The sequence below is a fragment of the Protopterus annectens genome, chromosome 16.part0 (assembly GCF_019279795.1).
Source record: "Protopterus annectens isolate FY-2018-M chromosome 16.part0, PAN1.0, whole genome shotgun sequence".
Classification (NCBI taxonomy): Eukaryota; Metazoa; Chordata; order Ceratodontiformes; family Protopteridae; genus Protopterus; species Protopterus annectens.
Genome location: NC_056750.1, coordinates 307187337 through 307202329, shown reverse-complemented (window position 1 = coordinate 307202329; position 14993 = coordinate 307187337). Strand labels below are relative to the sequence as shown.

Below are 14993 nucleotides of genomic sequence, written 5' to 3'. Positions count from 1 at the left end.
ACTCCTCCTCAGAAGGGTTTTTGGATGGCCAGTCGCCTCGCTGTCTCAAGATCTCCAGGATATCGGAGAACGAGACATCATCCGAGGACGACTTAGGGGACCCCTCTGCATCATCGAGGTCGGTGTCCGAGGTGACAGTCTCATCTGGGGAGTCTATGTGCTTCCTCTTACGCAACTTTTTTCCGGAAGGCTCTTCAGGCACGGACTCTGAAGGGCCTTCAGAAAGCAAGGGACCACACATGGAGGTATCCTCAGGCCTAGGAGCTCTGCTGTCCAGAGATAGGGGGGCGCCAGAGACCCCAGTCGCAGTGTCCAGGGAAGGAGAGGCCGATTCGGGTAAAGTCACCGAGGACTTGGCCAGCGCGCTCCTCATAACCTCGAAGGCGGGTCCTCCCGAATCAGAAGAAGAGCCCATCTTTGAGACCATGACCGGAGTAGAGGTTCCCCTAGCCGAAGCACCAAGGGGGAGACTCAGAGCCAAAGTCAGTGGCCCCAATGTATCACCCTCGGGCCCGACAGAAGACACTCGAGTGCCGAAACCTGTCGAAGGAATAGACAAGGTTGGAGCAGAGGTCGGAACCGACAGACTGACGGGAGGTCTCGGAGCCGACCCCAGGACGTCACTAGACTCAGCACTCTCCGACTCCGATGACACCAAGGTTGTCGGAGGAGGAATGAATGGAACCAATACCATGGTGGGCTCCAGAGCCGATTGGGCTGGAGCCGAAAATCATTTAGATAGCACTGGTGACTGGAGGACCCTCTGGACCACTCTATCTATGTCCGAATCAAATAACCTGGAGGACCTGGAGGAAACAGAAGGGGGTCGAGAAACCTTGCCAATTGGTTCCGAAACACAACTAGAAGAACGGCTCCTAACCGGCTCCAAGAGGATAGGAGCCGAAGCAGGTTCGAGAAGCACCGAAACCTCCTTCGGTGCTGAAGGTCGTGGGGCCGAAGAAACCGGTTCCAAAATAGCTAGAAATTCTAACGGTTCCGACACCATCGGAACTGAAGAAGTGGACCCAAGTGTCGACCACGAACCTAGCGGCTCCGAGAGCAATGGAGCCGAGGAGGGAGACACAGTTTTAGATCCCAATTCCAACGGCTCCAAGACCAGTGGAGCCGAGGAAGGGGACATCGACCTGGATCTTTTAGCCGGCGGCTCCGAAGAGGAGGACGGAGCCGGAGACTTCTTCTTGGACTTAGCCTGAGACTTATCAAAGGGAGAAAGAACAGCTTCCTCAAAGGAGGGTTTAATTAAACCCTTCAGGATAAGTTTATTTTTTCTCTCCTGCAACACTCTAGAAGAGAACGCGTGACAGACACTGCAAGATTCTTGCAAGTGTTTGGCGCCAAGGCAGTATACGCAAATCGCGTGCCCGTCAGTTAAAGACATTTTGTAACTGCACTTTACACATTTTTTAAAGCCCGATGGCTTATGCTCTTTGTCTTTGGAAGACATCACACCGACAAACCACAACACACTAGGAGGTAAAAAGGGGAAAGGCTCTAACTTAAACATCGGGACACCAGATAGGGCAAAGGCCCTCTAACTTAAACAGGCCTAGCCCGCCAAATAAAGGATCACTACACAAAAAAGCACAAACCCAGTCAACACACAATTACCGAACAACAACAAGTAGCTATAAAAATAGCTTTTGAGGAAATTTCTCCAACAGAGAAACGCAATGAAGAACAAGATCAAAAAAGTAGGGTACTTAGCCACAGCCAAGTTGAGACCACGTCAATACTCCAGGAGCGGCAAACGAGATCTGGGGGTTTGGGCGTAGTGCATCCTGGGATAGGGGGTTGGCCCAGCCAATGAGAGACTTCGTGCTAGTTATAACGGCCGAGTTGGAGCCGATTCTCGGCTCCGAGCCCATCAGTATTGAATGTAGGCGAGACAGGATCACATTACATCAGTAGTTTTTGTATGAGGTAAACATACAAAATGTTGCATTTGTAGGTATTCTGCTGTAATTTCAGTTCTGCAATTCCTCCTAATGAGACAACAAATATTCACAGAATGTGTGAAGCCAAGGGTCCGGTTAACACAATTGCTCCAACTACAATTCTTACTGTGCATGCCCTTAACTTCACAGAAATTTTCAGGTATAACTAAATTTACAGGTGTGAATTTGCTACACTGGCTGATCTACAAGAAGAATCTCTGCAGTTGGCAGCTGCTGGGATTTTCTTCTTCTGGTATCCATAACTTGCCTCAGATATAAAACACGGCCAGGTCCTGCACTTAACAGGTGCAGAGTTCTCCTGCTGCCACATGTCATGGGCTGGATTAGGGCATGTACAGCTCCTGAAATACCCAATTCAACCCCATGAATTCAGTGAGTACACCTGAAGACAAAGAAAAATGATTACAAATTATGTACCTGTCAGACTTACTGGAATACCACTTGCTGAAGCTGGCTGGAGAGACTGACTAAACATGTAGGGGGAGGAAGTGAATGGTGGAAGGTTAATCATTCCCTGCAGACGGCCTTCAAGCAGATCACCTGATATGGATTCATTCTTTAATTTCTCCAAATCTTTTGGGTTTTTAATACCATGACAGGGAATGGACCCCATTCCTAAGGTAAAGTATGATTAAAGATCAAGAAATTAGTATTGTTTCAATCTTTGATGTCAGCCAGAAGTGCTCTTCGCAGCACCCACAATGTGCCCAGTAATAACTCCTTCTGCAATTCGTATGGCGTTACATGTATTATTAACATATCTAAAAACAATTGCAGATTTTTTTTTTTTTTTTTTATAAGACCTGTTGCTCCTACTACTATTGGAACTGTCAGGGTATCTTTGTTCCATATTGCTCTTGTTTCTGCCTGCAAATCTTGATATTTTATGACTCTGTGTCTCTCTCTGTATGCAAGAAATTGTAGTCAACTGGTACAGCGATTTCAATGATCAATGCTACTTTTGTCTTCTTTTCATGGACCACTATATCTGGTTTTCTCGCATCTATCTTTTGAACTGTTGGTAATGGGTGATCCCATGTGATGTAGACTGCATCATTTTCTATGATGCTTTGTGGCTCATGTTTCCAGTGTTTTTCCAGACACTTCAATACCATAATGTTTGCACAACCCTCAGTGCAACAGTCTTGCCACATTATTATGACTTTCAGTATACAATCATTCTGCCATTAGTATGTCACAACCACCAACAAGGTACGAGACGGTTTCCAAATCTGTTTTACAAAACCAACATTTGTCTTCTTCTCCCACCTGTTCAATGGACTTTATAAACCAATGTGTATGTAAGCCCACTATCTTCGGCCAACAATATTAACTTTTCATCTTTTGGTTTGAATTTGCCTCTTCTTAACCGTTCCTGAGTTTGATCCTGATCAACATGAGGTTCTTCCAGAAATTTTCTATACTTGCGACTATATTTATGCATTTTCCACATTTCTTGCTTTCTCATCTGATCCTTCACCTTATGTTCTTTCTTTTGTTTTTTGGCACATTCAGTTGCTGCCTGATTTCTGTCCACTACTTGTTTAATTTTCTATTCCTGCTTGACACTGATATGCTTCTGCTAGACTAAACAGGGAAGTCATCTTAGATTTATTTTCTTCATGTTTCAAAACTTTCACTATATTTTGGGTCTTGTGAGGTCAGCAGATGTGTGCAATCCCATGATTGCAGATCTATAAATGTAATCAATTTCAAGGAGGCCCATAACTCCTTCAGAACAGGGAATATAAAACCAATCTTGGCATGCACTAATTTTTATAAGTCATTCGTTGAGCATGAAGCAGCCTTCTTGTTTTTCTGTCTAATCTATCAACACGTTTTGGTGACTGTCAATCACTCCAAAACTAAGTTAGGACAGGGAGACGCTGTTTTAAGGACTAAAGTCTTCTAAAAATATTCCTACGTTTTATTCACATTTGTTCATGTTTTATTGTTGATCCTTCATCAATTCCCAAATACTTATACACTTCCCTCTTGTTCAAGTTCTTTTATATCACATTATTGTCCCAAACTGATGTTTTCTTGGTGCTGTAGTGTTACTGCTTTAAAGGTTGCTTTTGCACATTCATCAAGACCAAATGACATTCTTATATCACCTGAAAAAGTTTTGACTACTTGTAGTGGTTTCAGTTCCTCGTCCGATGACCTATACAATTTTAAATCATTGACAAAGAGAAGATGTGAGGTCTTTACACTTTGTTGTTTTCTAGGAGCCAAATTACAGCCATGGCCTAATCTGTTAAGTAGACAGCTTAAAGGGTTAAGGGCAAGACAGAATAGCAGTGGTGACAGGGAGTCACCCTGGAATATCCCCCTTTGAATTTTTATCCCTGGAATAATAATCTGTCCTTTATCATGACTTAATTGCAAAGTGGTCTGCCACTATTTCATGGTCACTAATGTAGTTGATCAGTGTAGGGTATATCTTGTACATATTTAAGCACTCTTATCCATGAATGTGGGATACTATCAGATGCTTTTTTGTAGTCAATCTATGCCATACTTAGATTCTTCCCCTTTTTATAGTTCTCCATTTTGACTTTATTTAGCAACAGATGATCCTTTGTTCCATATGACTTTATTACCCTTTTGTTCTATTGCCATGACTGAATTTTCTTCTAAATGACTAACTCTGCCAGCATCAATTCCATTGTACAGTTTATACGTCGTTGGAAGGCAAGTTATTGGTTTATAATTTTTAGGTTAACCTGCAGGTTCACTCTTAGGTAGGAGCACTGTTTTTCCTGTTGTTAACCAGGTTGGTATTTGTTCGAGGTGTGCATATAAATAGTTCTTACTCATGGCTAAATCTTCGTGCAAAGATGTTAATCCTTTTATCCAGAAGTTAGGTGCTGCATCTGGGCCTAGGTTTTTCAACTGGAGGCTTTTCTTAACTTTATCTCAATCTCTCTGGCCGTTACCTCATCCCATTTCATATCTTGTACCTTCGAACGTCTTATTCATTATTTTACTTCCTCTACCCATTTAGCATCTTTGTTATGTTCCAAAGGATCTTCAGAGATATTTCTCCAAAATGTATCCATTTCTTCTTTTTTGTGTGATCTTTCAATTCCTTTTGCCTCGTTTCTCAATTCTCTATACAACTTTTTTGGGGTCATCAATAAATTCCTTATTTTGTACTCTTCCTTTACATTTATCTGCTATCTTCTAAGTTTTTCTGCCTGTGTTGAGATTTTTAGTTTATTATTTGCAATAGTGCAAGACAAATCCTAATCCATTATAATACCGTGCATTGCTTTTATCACGTCTGTCTGAGTATTTTTCTTAATCTGTTCTCTCTTCTATACTCCTCTAACACTGACACTTCTTATCTTAATTACTTTATAGTTTTCTGTATTTGATACTTCCATGACGGTATTCTATTTCTCCCCTTCCTTTCCTTTACTAAAAGTTGTGTTCTTGTAGTAGAATTTTATCTATTAATTTAGCTGCACAGTAATATATCCTGTTTACTTCTGTTATCTTGCATAGATCTCTATGGACTGTCCTAATTACTGTGTTCATTTGTTTTGTCAAACTTCTGATTTTTGGGGTTTTACTGACCTTCTGCAGTCTATTTCTTTCATTGATCTTAATATGTCTAGCTATCTCTATTAAATCATGCAACTCTTCTCTTAGCTCATTTTCCTCTAAACTAAAAGCACATTCTTTGTTCTCCATTTCCTGTGGGCATGTTATACAGAGTTCTATAGCATTTTCCTGTGGCACATTCTCTTCAATTTCATCCCGTGTTACCTGTTGCTCTGTCATACGGGAACACACTGGCCTATCACTCCTCAACATTGACTGCATCAGAGTTGCTACAGTTTCTTGTTCCTTCCCTTGCTGTCCAGCTTTAAATGTACGTTTATGGAGTGTATCATCATGGAACTTATAAACAATGACATTGGTAATCTCCAAACTCTGGACCCTACCCAGTTCGGGTTTGTAAAAGGCAGATCATGTCTCCTAAACCTGATAGACTTCTATGAAGAGGTCACCAAAGCCGTAGATGAGGGTAAGGTGGTTCACACAGCCTATCTAGATCTCGCCAAGGCTTTCAACACCATCGCCCACTCTGGAATTATAGACAAACCTCACTAAACTTGGTATAAATCCCTATGTCACAAGATGGGTTGCCAACTGGCTCACTGACAGAACCCACACTGTGAAAGTAGCAGACTCTAAATCAAACTTCAGACCAGTGACAAGTGGAGTACCACAGGGTTCAGTCCTAGGTCCTCTCCTGTTTGGTATCTACTTCTCTGAAGTACAGGCTAACACAGAAGGTCTTTGGCTAACAAAGTTCGCAGATGACTGCAAACTAGGAGCCATAATCAAAACTCCTAACGATGTGGACATCCTACAAAAGGGCCTCACTGAGACAGATGCCTGCTGTCAAAGCCATGGCCTCAAGCTCAATGCCAAAAAGTGCATGGTCATCCCTTTTGGTAAAAACTCTGTACCCATGATCTACCACATGGGCAGTAGTCAAACACCGAAAGTGTGATAAGAGACCTTGGGACACAGGTGGACAGTAGTCTCTCCTTTGATAATCACATCGCCACAGTAGTCAGGAAATCCTTCTACGTGGCACACCATCACAAAAGGTTTCTCATCCAGGAAAAAAAGAGGTCATTGTTCCCGTTTACTCATCACTCATTAGACCCATTATAGAGTACAACGCCCTTTTTGGTATGTACCTCACAAGACATCTACAACAACTGGAAAAGCCACAGAAATACCTCACAAAGAGGATTACCGGCCTCAAACAGATGCCCTATGCAGACCGTCTCACAAAACTCCAGCTTTACTCTTGTCGCATATCACCAACTCAGAGGCGATCTCTGCCTAACATACAAAGCTATGTCAAACCCAGAGCTGTTGGACATGCTCCACGTAAAAAAATCCCAATCCCTCCGAGCTACACGCTCTAGGGACCACAATAAACAGAACATGCTGGAGAGGTAGATTCCTGTCCCAGAGACTTTCCATACTCTGAAACAAACTACCTATATATATCAAACCAAGCTCCTCATTAGCACTCTTCAAAAAAAATCTTGAAGACTGGATGGGAGATAGGAAATTCACCCCAGGGATCACTTCTGTGGCTCTGCTTGACAGGGGCACAAGAAAATAATTTATTGGTTGGCAAAAGCCAGGGTACCGTTTGGCTAGGCTTATATAAGCCCTAGGGCCAATAGCCTAGTACCTACCTATGAACCTGGTTTCCTGTGGAAGGTTCCAAAATATCTTCATATGGCAACTGCTCAGTTGTTTCCTGTTCCACAGGTTTCTCCTTAATTTGGATGTCTACTGCTCTATCCTGCTGTGGTGCTTTCTAAGTTAGAGTTTCTACACTGAACCCAACACTTATCAGGTACTCCATAACCTCAGTTTCTACTTCTTTAACTTCTCCACTACTAATCTTCTTTTCTAGTATGGATATGGACAGTGTGGGAGCATTTATTATGTTTGAGTCCAAGTTCGATGGAGCCACTTTAAATGAAATTAGAATCTTGAGTTGGAGTTTTTTTTATGAAAACTGTTATTTCTGCTAGTTAAATATTTGTATATAGCTAGTTTCCAATATATTTTACTGTATTTAGCGTGCATTATGTTGTATGTTATATTTTAATAGATGCTCCTAGTTTGAACTGCAGGTGCAGTTCATCGTGCAGCCTCTTCCAGCAAAGTGCTTCTGAGGTGCTACAGGTGCAAGTATTCTGTTAGCAGTATTTTCCCTTTTCTCACATTTATGTGACCAAGGTGATTGTACAAACAAGACGGTGCATGGAGGTCTGACCTCATGCAAACCTTTTTTCTAAATTCTAGTTTTAAAATTTCTGTTTCCGCATCTGCATTGTGGCATGCCTAGTAACTACCAATAAAACCTAGTAACTCTTTCCCAGGCTGTCAATGCTTTAGCTGACATTGAACGGAATTCAACTCTGCCTTGATGACAATACCCTAAAATGAAAACAGACTTCTAGTTCATGGTAATTTCCAAGGATAGCAACCACTCAAGGGCCCAAGGAAGGGACATTACTAGAAGGTTTCTTAACACTGCCACTTGAACTTTATTGTCTCAATAGGAGAGGGTAAGAAGTGTCTTCTTCTGCAAGGCTTCCACTATGACAGCAAGCACTCTGATAAATGGAGTACAGCGGAGAGACCAAGCACCAGCACTGTGCTTTACACAATGGACAGGTTCCTAGCTATAACTCGGACTTGACATCTTCATAGAACTGCTTTCCTCCTGTAGTGCACATGTAATGTCATAGTTTGTGAGCTGTAGTGTTGCCTTTGACTTCAGAGCACCCTGGGAGAATGGACGAAGACTAGAGTGAAACCAGTGACATGCACTATTGCTGGAGGATATGCATAGTGTGCAAGAGCAGCATGCCTACTACAAGTGATCCCTCTTAAAAAGTTCACTTTTTTGGCAAGTAAATTTAACGCTGGCTAAACAGCCAGCTACACTTTGCCTGGGTAGCTTGTCTTCCCACTAGGACAGCATTTTGATCAGACAGATGTCAACTTGCTGTATGATTTTTTTGTGGCTAAGACTGTTGCCAAATGTTGTTCCTGCAACACCTCCAAAGGAAGGCTATAGTCTGATGTTGCCAGTTCTTAAATGGGACAAAGTTATTATGCTCAAATACAAAAATAATTTCCTTAGTTTCAAGTATGTGTCAAGTAACTTCTAAACATGAACGCTATCCTGCTGGGCTGTCTGAATCCTGCTTGAAAGTATTAAGCACAGTCCTTCATAAGATCTTTTACTAAATTTCTGAACATAAATGTGTCTCTGTCATTATTAAAGGTGGCTAGGATGACCCTTGGCACCACTGATTAAGTTCTAGCAATTATTTTATTGTGCTTTCCTCAGTAAAGTACTTGAAAAGGTGGCATATACACAACTTGCTTCTTATTTTACTGCAAGGAGCATGAAATGTAGGGTACCATTCTGTCTAGATTTCAGATGCAACACAGTTATGAGACACCCCTGCACTAGGCTCTTATGATCTTTTCAGCAGCGGATGATGTGACCAACTATGGGATTCTTTATGAATATTTACACGACTCTTCTGGTCTCTCAGAAGTAGCCAGACTGTCTGCTGCACCTTTGAGTGCTATCATAAGGATTTTGTTTGCTATAAATTCATCATTCTATTCTCTGGACCAGGGAGTTCCACTTGATTCCACTACGGGCCCTGTTCTGTTTCCTTTGTATATGCTGCCTTTGGGCAATTTTATCCAGAGGAGAGGTCTGCAGTATAATTGCTATGCTCATGCCTTGCAGCTTTATGTCTTCTTCCGGTTACAATGCGAGATGTAGATTTCCCAACACGAACAGGACTGCATCCCACAATGGATGGTTTATTTATTTTTTTATTATTTTATTTATTGACATTTGTTAACCTGGTTAGTCCAACTGGGCTTGAGGCCCATTTTTAGTGCAGACCCGCGGAGAAAAGCTCCAAAAAGAACAGTTACATGAAAATCAATATCACAGTTAAAAAGTTTTAAGTACATACATCAATGAGAAATAGTACAAGGATCAAAAACAAAAAATCTGTTAATACAGCATGAGTAAACACAAAATAGAGCATTTACATGATTTGACAAAAAGCACATTTATACAAACCAGTCATATATTTACATAAGAGAATTTTGTATCTTAATTGCTAAGAAGCAGTTGTTTATGTTGGATCGTGGCAGGGCCAAGTCTTGGAGTTGAGCATATGGTGTTTTAGTTCATTTTTAAAGTGTAATGGGTGGGTGATGGTACATATGTTTAATGGAAGTTTGTTCCAAGCTAGGGCAACAGAATATTTATATAGCAGTTTACCAACTGTTTGCTTAGGTTGGTAGATGTCAAGTAGTTGCTGGTTAGAGATACGGAGGGTCCGAAGTGGAGTATAGGTAGAGATAAAGGATGAAAGAGATGGACAGGATGAAGGTTTGTAAAGCATGTTGTGCAGCATCTGAAATTGAGATAGCTGGAGTTGTTGGGGGAGCTCGAGCCAGTGGAGAGTTTAGAGCAATACAGTGATGAGCATTGTAAGGAGAGTTTGTGATAAATTTAGCAATTTTGTGGTAAGTTTGTTGGAGTTTGTTTAGGGTTGTAGTTTGGATGTTGGCGAGTATTGCGGCGGCATATAGGAGGGAGGGAAGGAGGAATGCTTGTGCCAGTGTGAGTGTAGCACTGTGGGTTAAAAGTGTTTTATTACAATACAGTAGCCCCAATTTCTGGTGTGTTTATTTTATACACTGGAGTACGTGCAGCTTAAATTTCAGTTCATCATCAATTATGACTCCAAGGAGTTTTGTGTGGGTATCGGGTTGGATAACTGTGTTGTTAGAAGATTTAATAGCAAAGGTAGATTTATGGTTAGTAAGAGATCAGGGGAGGAAGAGTAAGAGTTTGGTCTTTTTAGGGTTAAAGATGAGTAAGTTATCAGACAGCCGTTGTTCACTTTGGGTTATGGCATGGAGCTCGGTCATATTGTTAGAGACAGAGATAAGTTTAAAGTCATCAGCATATTGGATGAAAGAAGATTGTTTGCAGGATGTGTAGAAATCATTAGTAACTGGTTTAAACTCAGTATCGCTAAAATGACTGCCATGGCTATATATACCACATTCATGGATTGGAGATATCCAGCTCTGAATCTCTACATTATCTGGTGGGGGTAGCTTGAATATATGTCAGTGGGGCATTATCTCAGGGTTTCCTTAATGACCTTCTCAGAAATATGGTCCAGGTGTCAGCTATTATGAAATTTGCATACTGCCATCTGAGAAACACTACACTGATCAAGTACCTCCCATCTGATTACCTGGTTGCGGTTATTTATGCTCTGGTTTCTTCACATATCAACAGCTGCAGCTTCCTATTCCTAGGGCTTTTGCATTCTAAAATTGATTGCTTGCAGCTGGTACAGGGCTCCACTGCCTGGTTACTAAATGGAACCTCGTATTATCTAACACTGGTTCTCTGGAGCTTCAAATGGTGCCTGTCCATTCACATATCTAGTACCTTCTGGTCATGCTTAATTTTACTTTATATTTCATCCTGAAATATAAATATAGCAGGAAGAATGAAGCATGTAAAAAAATATTGGCAGGAGAAAGAGGCATTACAAAATGGAGCATTCTGGGATATCAGAACAGCACATAGGCACTTAAGGAGATATAATGGGTAAAATCTGGACACTTAACTGGTTGCAGGTATGGAGGGAAAACAAATGAACCAGCAAGAATGACTCAAAGATGGGGTACAACTGTAAACAGTTTATTAAAGGTGATAAATATATTTAATAGAGTGGATTAATGGGTGCATATGAAGAAATAAGGAACAGCGAGAGGTGCTTAAGATACAAGTTGGGCATAAAGTTATTAATATGGAGTCATCCAGCTTTCATTTCTTTGCTTAATGAGAATAAATGGCATGCTCTGCCCTCAACTCCAGCAAAGGATAACATGCACAAATCCAGTGTAAGAGGAGACAAGAAAGAGGAAGACGAGTGCTAGGTGTCCACTCACTGCTCCTCTGGGGTTGCGTAGGTGTATGCCAGGCATCTAAGGTTAATTTGCTCTGAGAATATGCTGTATCACTGATAACAGAGAAACCATTATAGATTCTAGTTAATGTAGAAACAACGTTAAAAACTGAGACTGATACTTGAAGTATTGTAAACATATTTTATTTTTCCTATGACAATCTGTTAGTCATAAGATAAAATTCACTCAGTAGTGTGAAGATGCCATATCAAAGGTCTACTCCAGAAGCTCCTTGACTTTAACATCAGTGGACTATGCCAGCATTCCCACAGAAAGTTACAACAATTCAGGGAACTGAGGCTGAAAGCAGCAGATGCCACTCTCTTGCGAGTTCTGGCTTGTAATACAATAACTACAAAAACACTGCAGAAAATTTGATGATTTAGGAACCAAACAAAGGTACTTTCATACAGCATACATTAAAACCCTTATCATAACTGTGCAACAGGCAGAACAGGAGTGGAAAATACATGGGCAGTCCATGCCTTCTAGTCTCGTATGTGTTTCCACCATAGGCATCCATGAACATGGCAGTTGAAGTCTTCCAGAACGGTTTCATCTGGGAATGCCAAAAGATGAAATCCCAGCAGTCAGCCACAGCAGAAAACCTTTAAATTCAGATCCACGGATGTAATGAACTATTTATCGCAACCCAAAAGTTCAGGATTAGCCAAATGAACAGGTTATAACTTCAATGAGCTTTAATAAAGGATTTCAGTATTTTATGTTGTAGCACCCTCTGAACACACAGTTCTGATGTACAAGGAGCCCCCAAGCACCTTCTATCAAATTCAACAAATAAATCAACAAACCTCACTGTCCACTGCAAAATGAGATTCACTGTAGTCTGTTAGTTTGCACAACAGTTTAATGCTCTGAGCTGTTAATCTGCTTTCTGCAGGCAGGAGTACAGGGCATGATTCCTTCCCCCTCCATTTGCCTACTGTGCGACTTTCAGCAAGTCACTTGACCACAGAGTGCTTCTGAATCACCCACAAAGGGACACATGTCCAGTAAGCTTACCCAGTGAAAAAATGTATTAAAAGATATAATAAATGACGTTATTTGTAAACTTAAAGTTTCAGTTAATTTCTGTAACTAAAATTCTCTCTCACTATATAAAAGGTAAAGCCAAAAAGGAAGGTGCAAGTTATCAAACTACATCTGATCTGTAAACACACAGATATAGACATACACCCTTACCTATCACCCACTGAATCCACACAACATCGTAATGGTTAGGTTCTGGGTTGAAGTCTTGAAGGCCACAGCAAAAATAGTTCTCCACTCTTCTCCTTTCCTCCCCAAGGAAAGACTGGGCTTTTTCAAGGAAGCATTCGGTTACATCTACCATATCAACAGTTTTAAAGAGGGGAAGCAAGAGTCGTTTGGTAATCCTGCCAATTCCAGCACCACAGTCCAGTGCACGCTGTATCCCAGTCTTGTCTGGCCCATCCTAAACAGACAAACAGCCTACAGTCTTATTCAGGAACCAAATGTCAAGCCTGAAAATTTTACAGTTATGTAAAAGAGCAGCAATTTAGCTAGTTTTTTGGAAACATATTTAATATGAATATGGTATCTTTTCTTCAGTACTTCTACATCACGGAACCAAAATGAATGACTAAAAACTAGCTTAGTGGCTCTGGCAAAAGTGTGTGTGTGTGGAGGTGGAGGCAAGCCACTCAACGCATGCAAAGGGCTTCACTCCCTGGACCCCCATTGCTTATTAAAACATCCTCTGTGGCCATAACCTCAGAGGACGTTTGCAATATTCACCATAAAAGTCTGTAGAATCTCCTATGAGGTAGCAAAGCTCAACTGACTGTGCCACTTCTAATTAATGACCCCACCAATAAATGTGATTTTTTTGTTTCTTCCAGCTAGATTGCGTGTCCATACCTAAAACAATAGAAGAACCCCAAAAGGAATGTCTCAAGAAACATTCCTAACTGCCTATCTACTAAGACAAGAGTCAGCTGGGTCCCAATCATGATCATTAATCTGTATGGCCATTTTCCAAACTGTTTTAACTGGTTAATATGCACTAAATCTTTTACTACCTTATAAAAGTGCAAGCATTTAAAAAGAAAAACCTTAACATTAACAAATGCAGACAGAGATACTTCACCAGTTAGGTAAAGGATAAAAATCTAATAGTAATTCTACCATTCAAATACATTAATGCACAACCCTTTCACAAATGGGTAAGAGATAACATTTTCTTGTTACACTTAAAGAAAAACTGCATGCAAATCATTACACGAGCTATTAAAGCCAGATGGCCAACAAAAGGAAATTTTCGAAAACAGATTAAAATAAAAAAAAAATAGTTAAAATGAAGTTTGAGGTCAGCCTACAGACAGGACAACTTGAAAATGAGAGAGATCTTTCCTGCCTTTTCTAAACTGACAGACGTTCTATGAACAGAGGACTTTCCACTTAATTGGTTTTCTACAATATAGCTGAACACTTGAACCCTGCTAAACTTTTTGTGTAGAAAGAGCCACAACGTTTTAAAAACGTCATGCGGCAAGAAAAAAATAAGTAACATTATGTTAAAAACAATTGTACAGATTAAGCACTAACTTAAGGCACATACACTCTTATGGAATCATATATCCTATAAGGAAACTCTCCTTGACATAGGATACAATTAGGGTTTATCCTCTCCTCAATTCAGCATGTTTTTCACACAAGTTTACACACTTGGGATAACAGTGTACCCTACAAGTGCCAAGCCTGTGATATTTTGTGCCAGAATAGCAGAGTATACTTGGACCTACGACCTGCCAGTTTGTCTCCAATCACTGAGCAGGCACACTTCCTGCAAATCAAGAAAAAGAATTGAAAACTGCACTGTTTTAAAGTAACACTCACACAAATCCTTGCCTGACTTGCAGGGAGCTTTTCCAGTTATTGGTGAAGGAAGGGGATGTCCAAAACAAATGGACAACAGCAGCAGGATATATGTGATCCAAGGTGAGACAGCAATTACATCAAATGTTATAAGAAGAACTCATCTGTTGTATCTGAGAACCAATCCTTGGTGTTTTCTAGCTGGGTTGAATTCCAAGCACCAAGGAGGAAGAAGCCAAAGAACAACAAAAAGGACTATGGTTCAAGAAAGCAAAGACCTCAAGTATGGAAGTACTAAAGGAGGCTGGGATTCCTCAGAGTCATGGTCCAGTTGATGATCTTCATTAAAGGTGTGAGCTGAAGACCGAAATGCTGACGTGAAAATGCAATGGAATCATGCTCATAAGTAAACATTCCACTAAAAATATGGCTGCGTTTAATGGTCTTTTTTTCAGGATTTTCCAACAAGTGGTGAACTTTCTGAAGAAAAAAAAATGCAAAGGAAGGGTTTGCTTGGCAGCAGCCAGCCCCTCCCTCAATACAGCAAAGCAGGTGGAGTAAACAAAA

The 14993-nt window shown here is 40.8% G+C and overlaps 1 protein-coding gene across 6 annotated transcripts in view; it reads right to left on the bottom strand.

Annotated features, from left to right (window-relative positions):
- The window catches only part of NTMT1 (N-terminal Xaa-Pro-Lys N-methyltransferase 1), a 261140-nt gene that overhangs the window by 58944 nt on the left and 187203 nt on the right, over window positions 1-14993 (bottom strand). For all 6 annotated transcript variants that reach the window (XM_044058777.1, XM_044058775.1, XM_044058773.1 and 3 more), the window contains one exon: window positions 12771-13023. In XM_044058777.1, the coding sequence (XP_043914712.1) occupies window positions 12771-13023 (253 nt within the window). The remainder of the gene's footprint in view (window positions 1-12770; window positions 13024-14993) is intronic.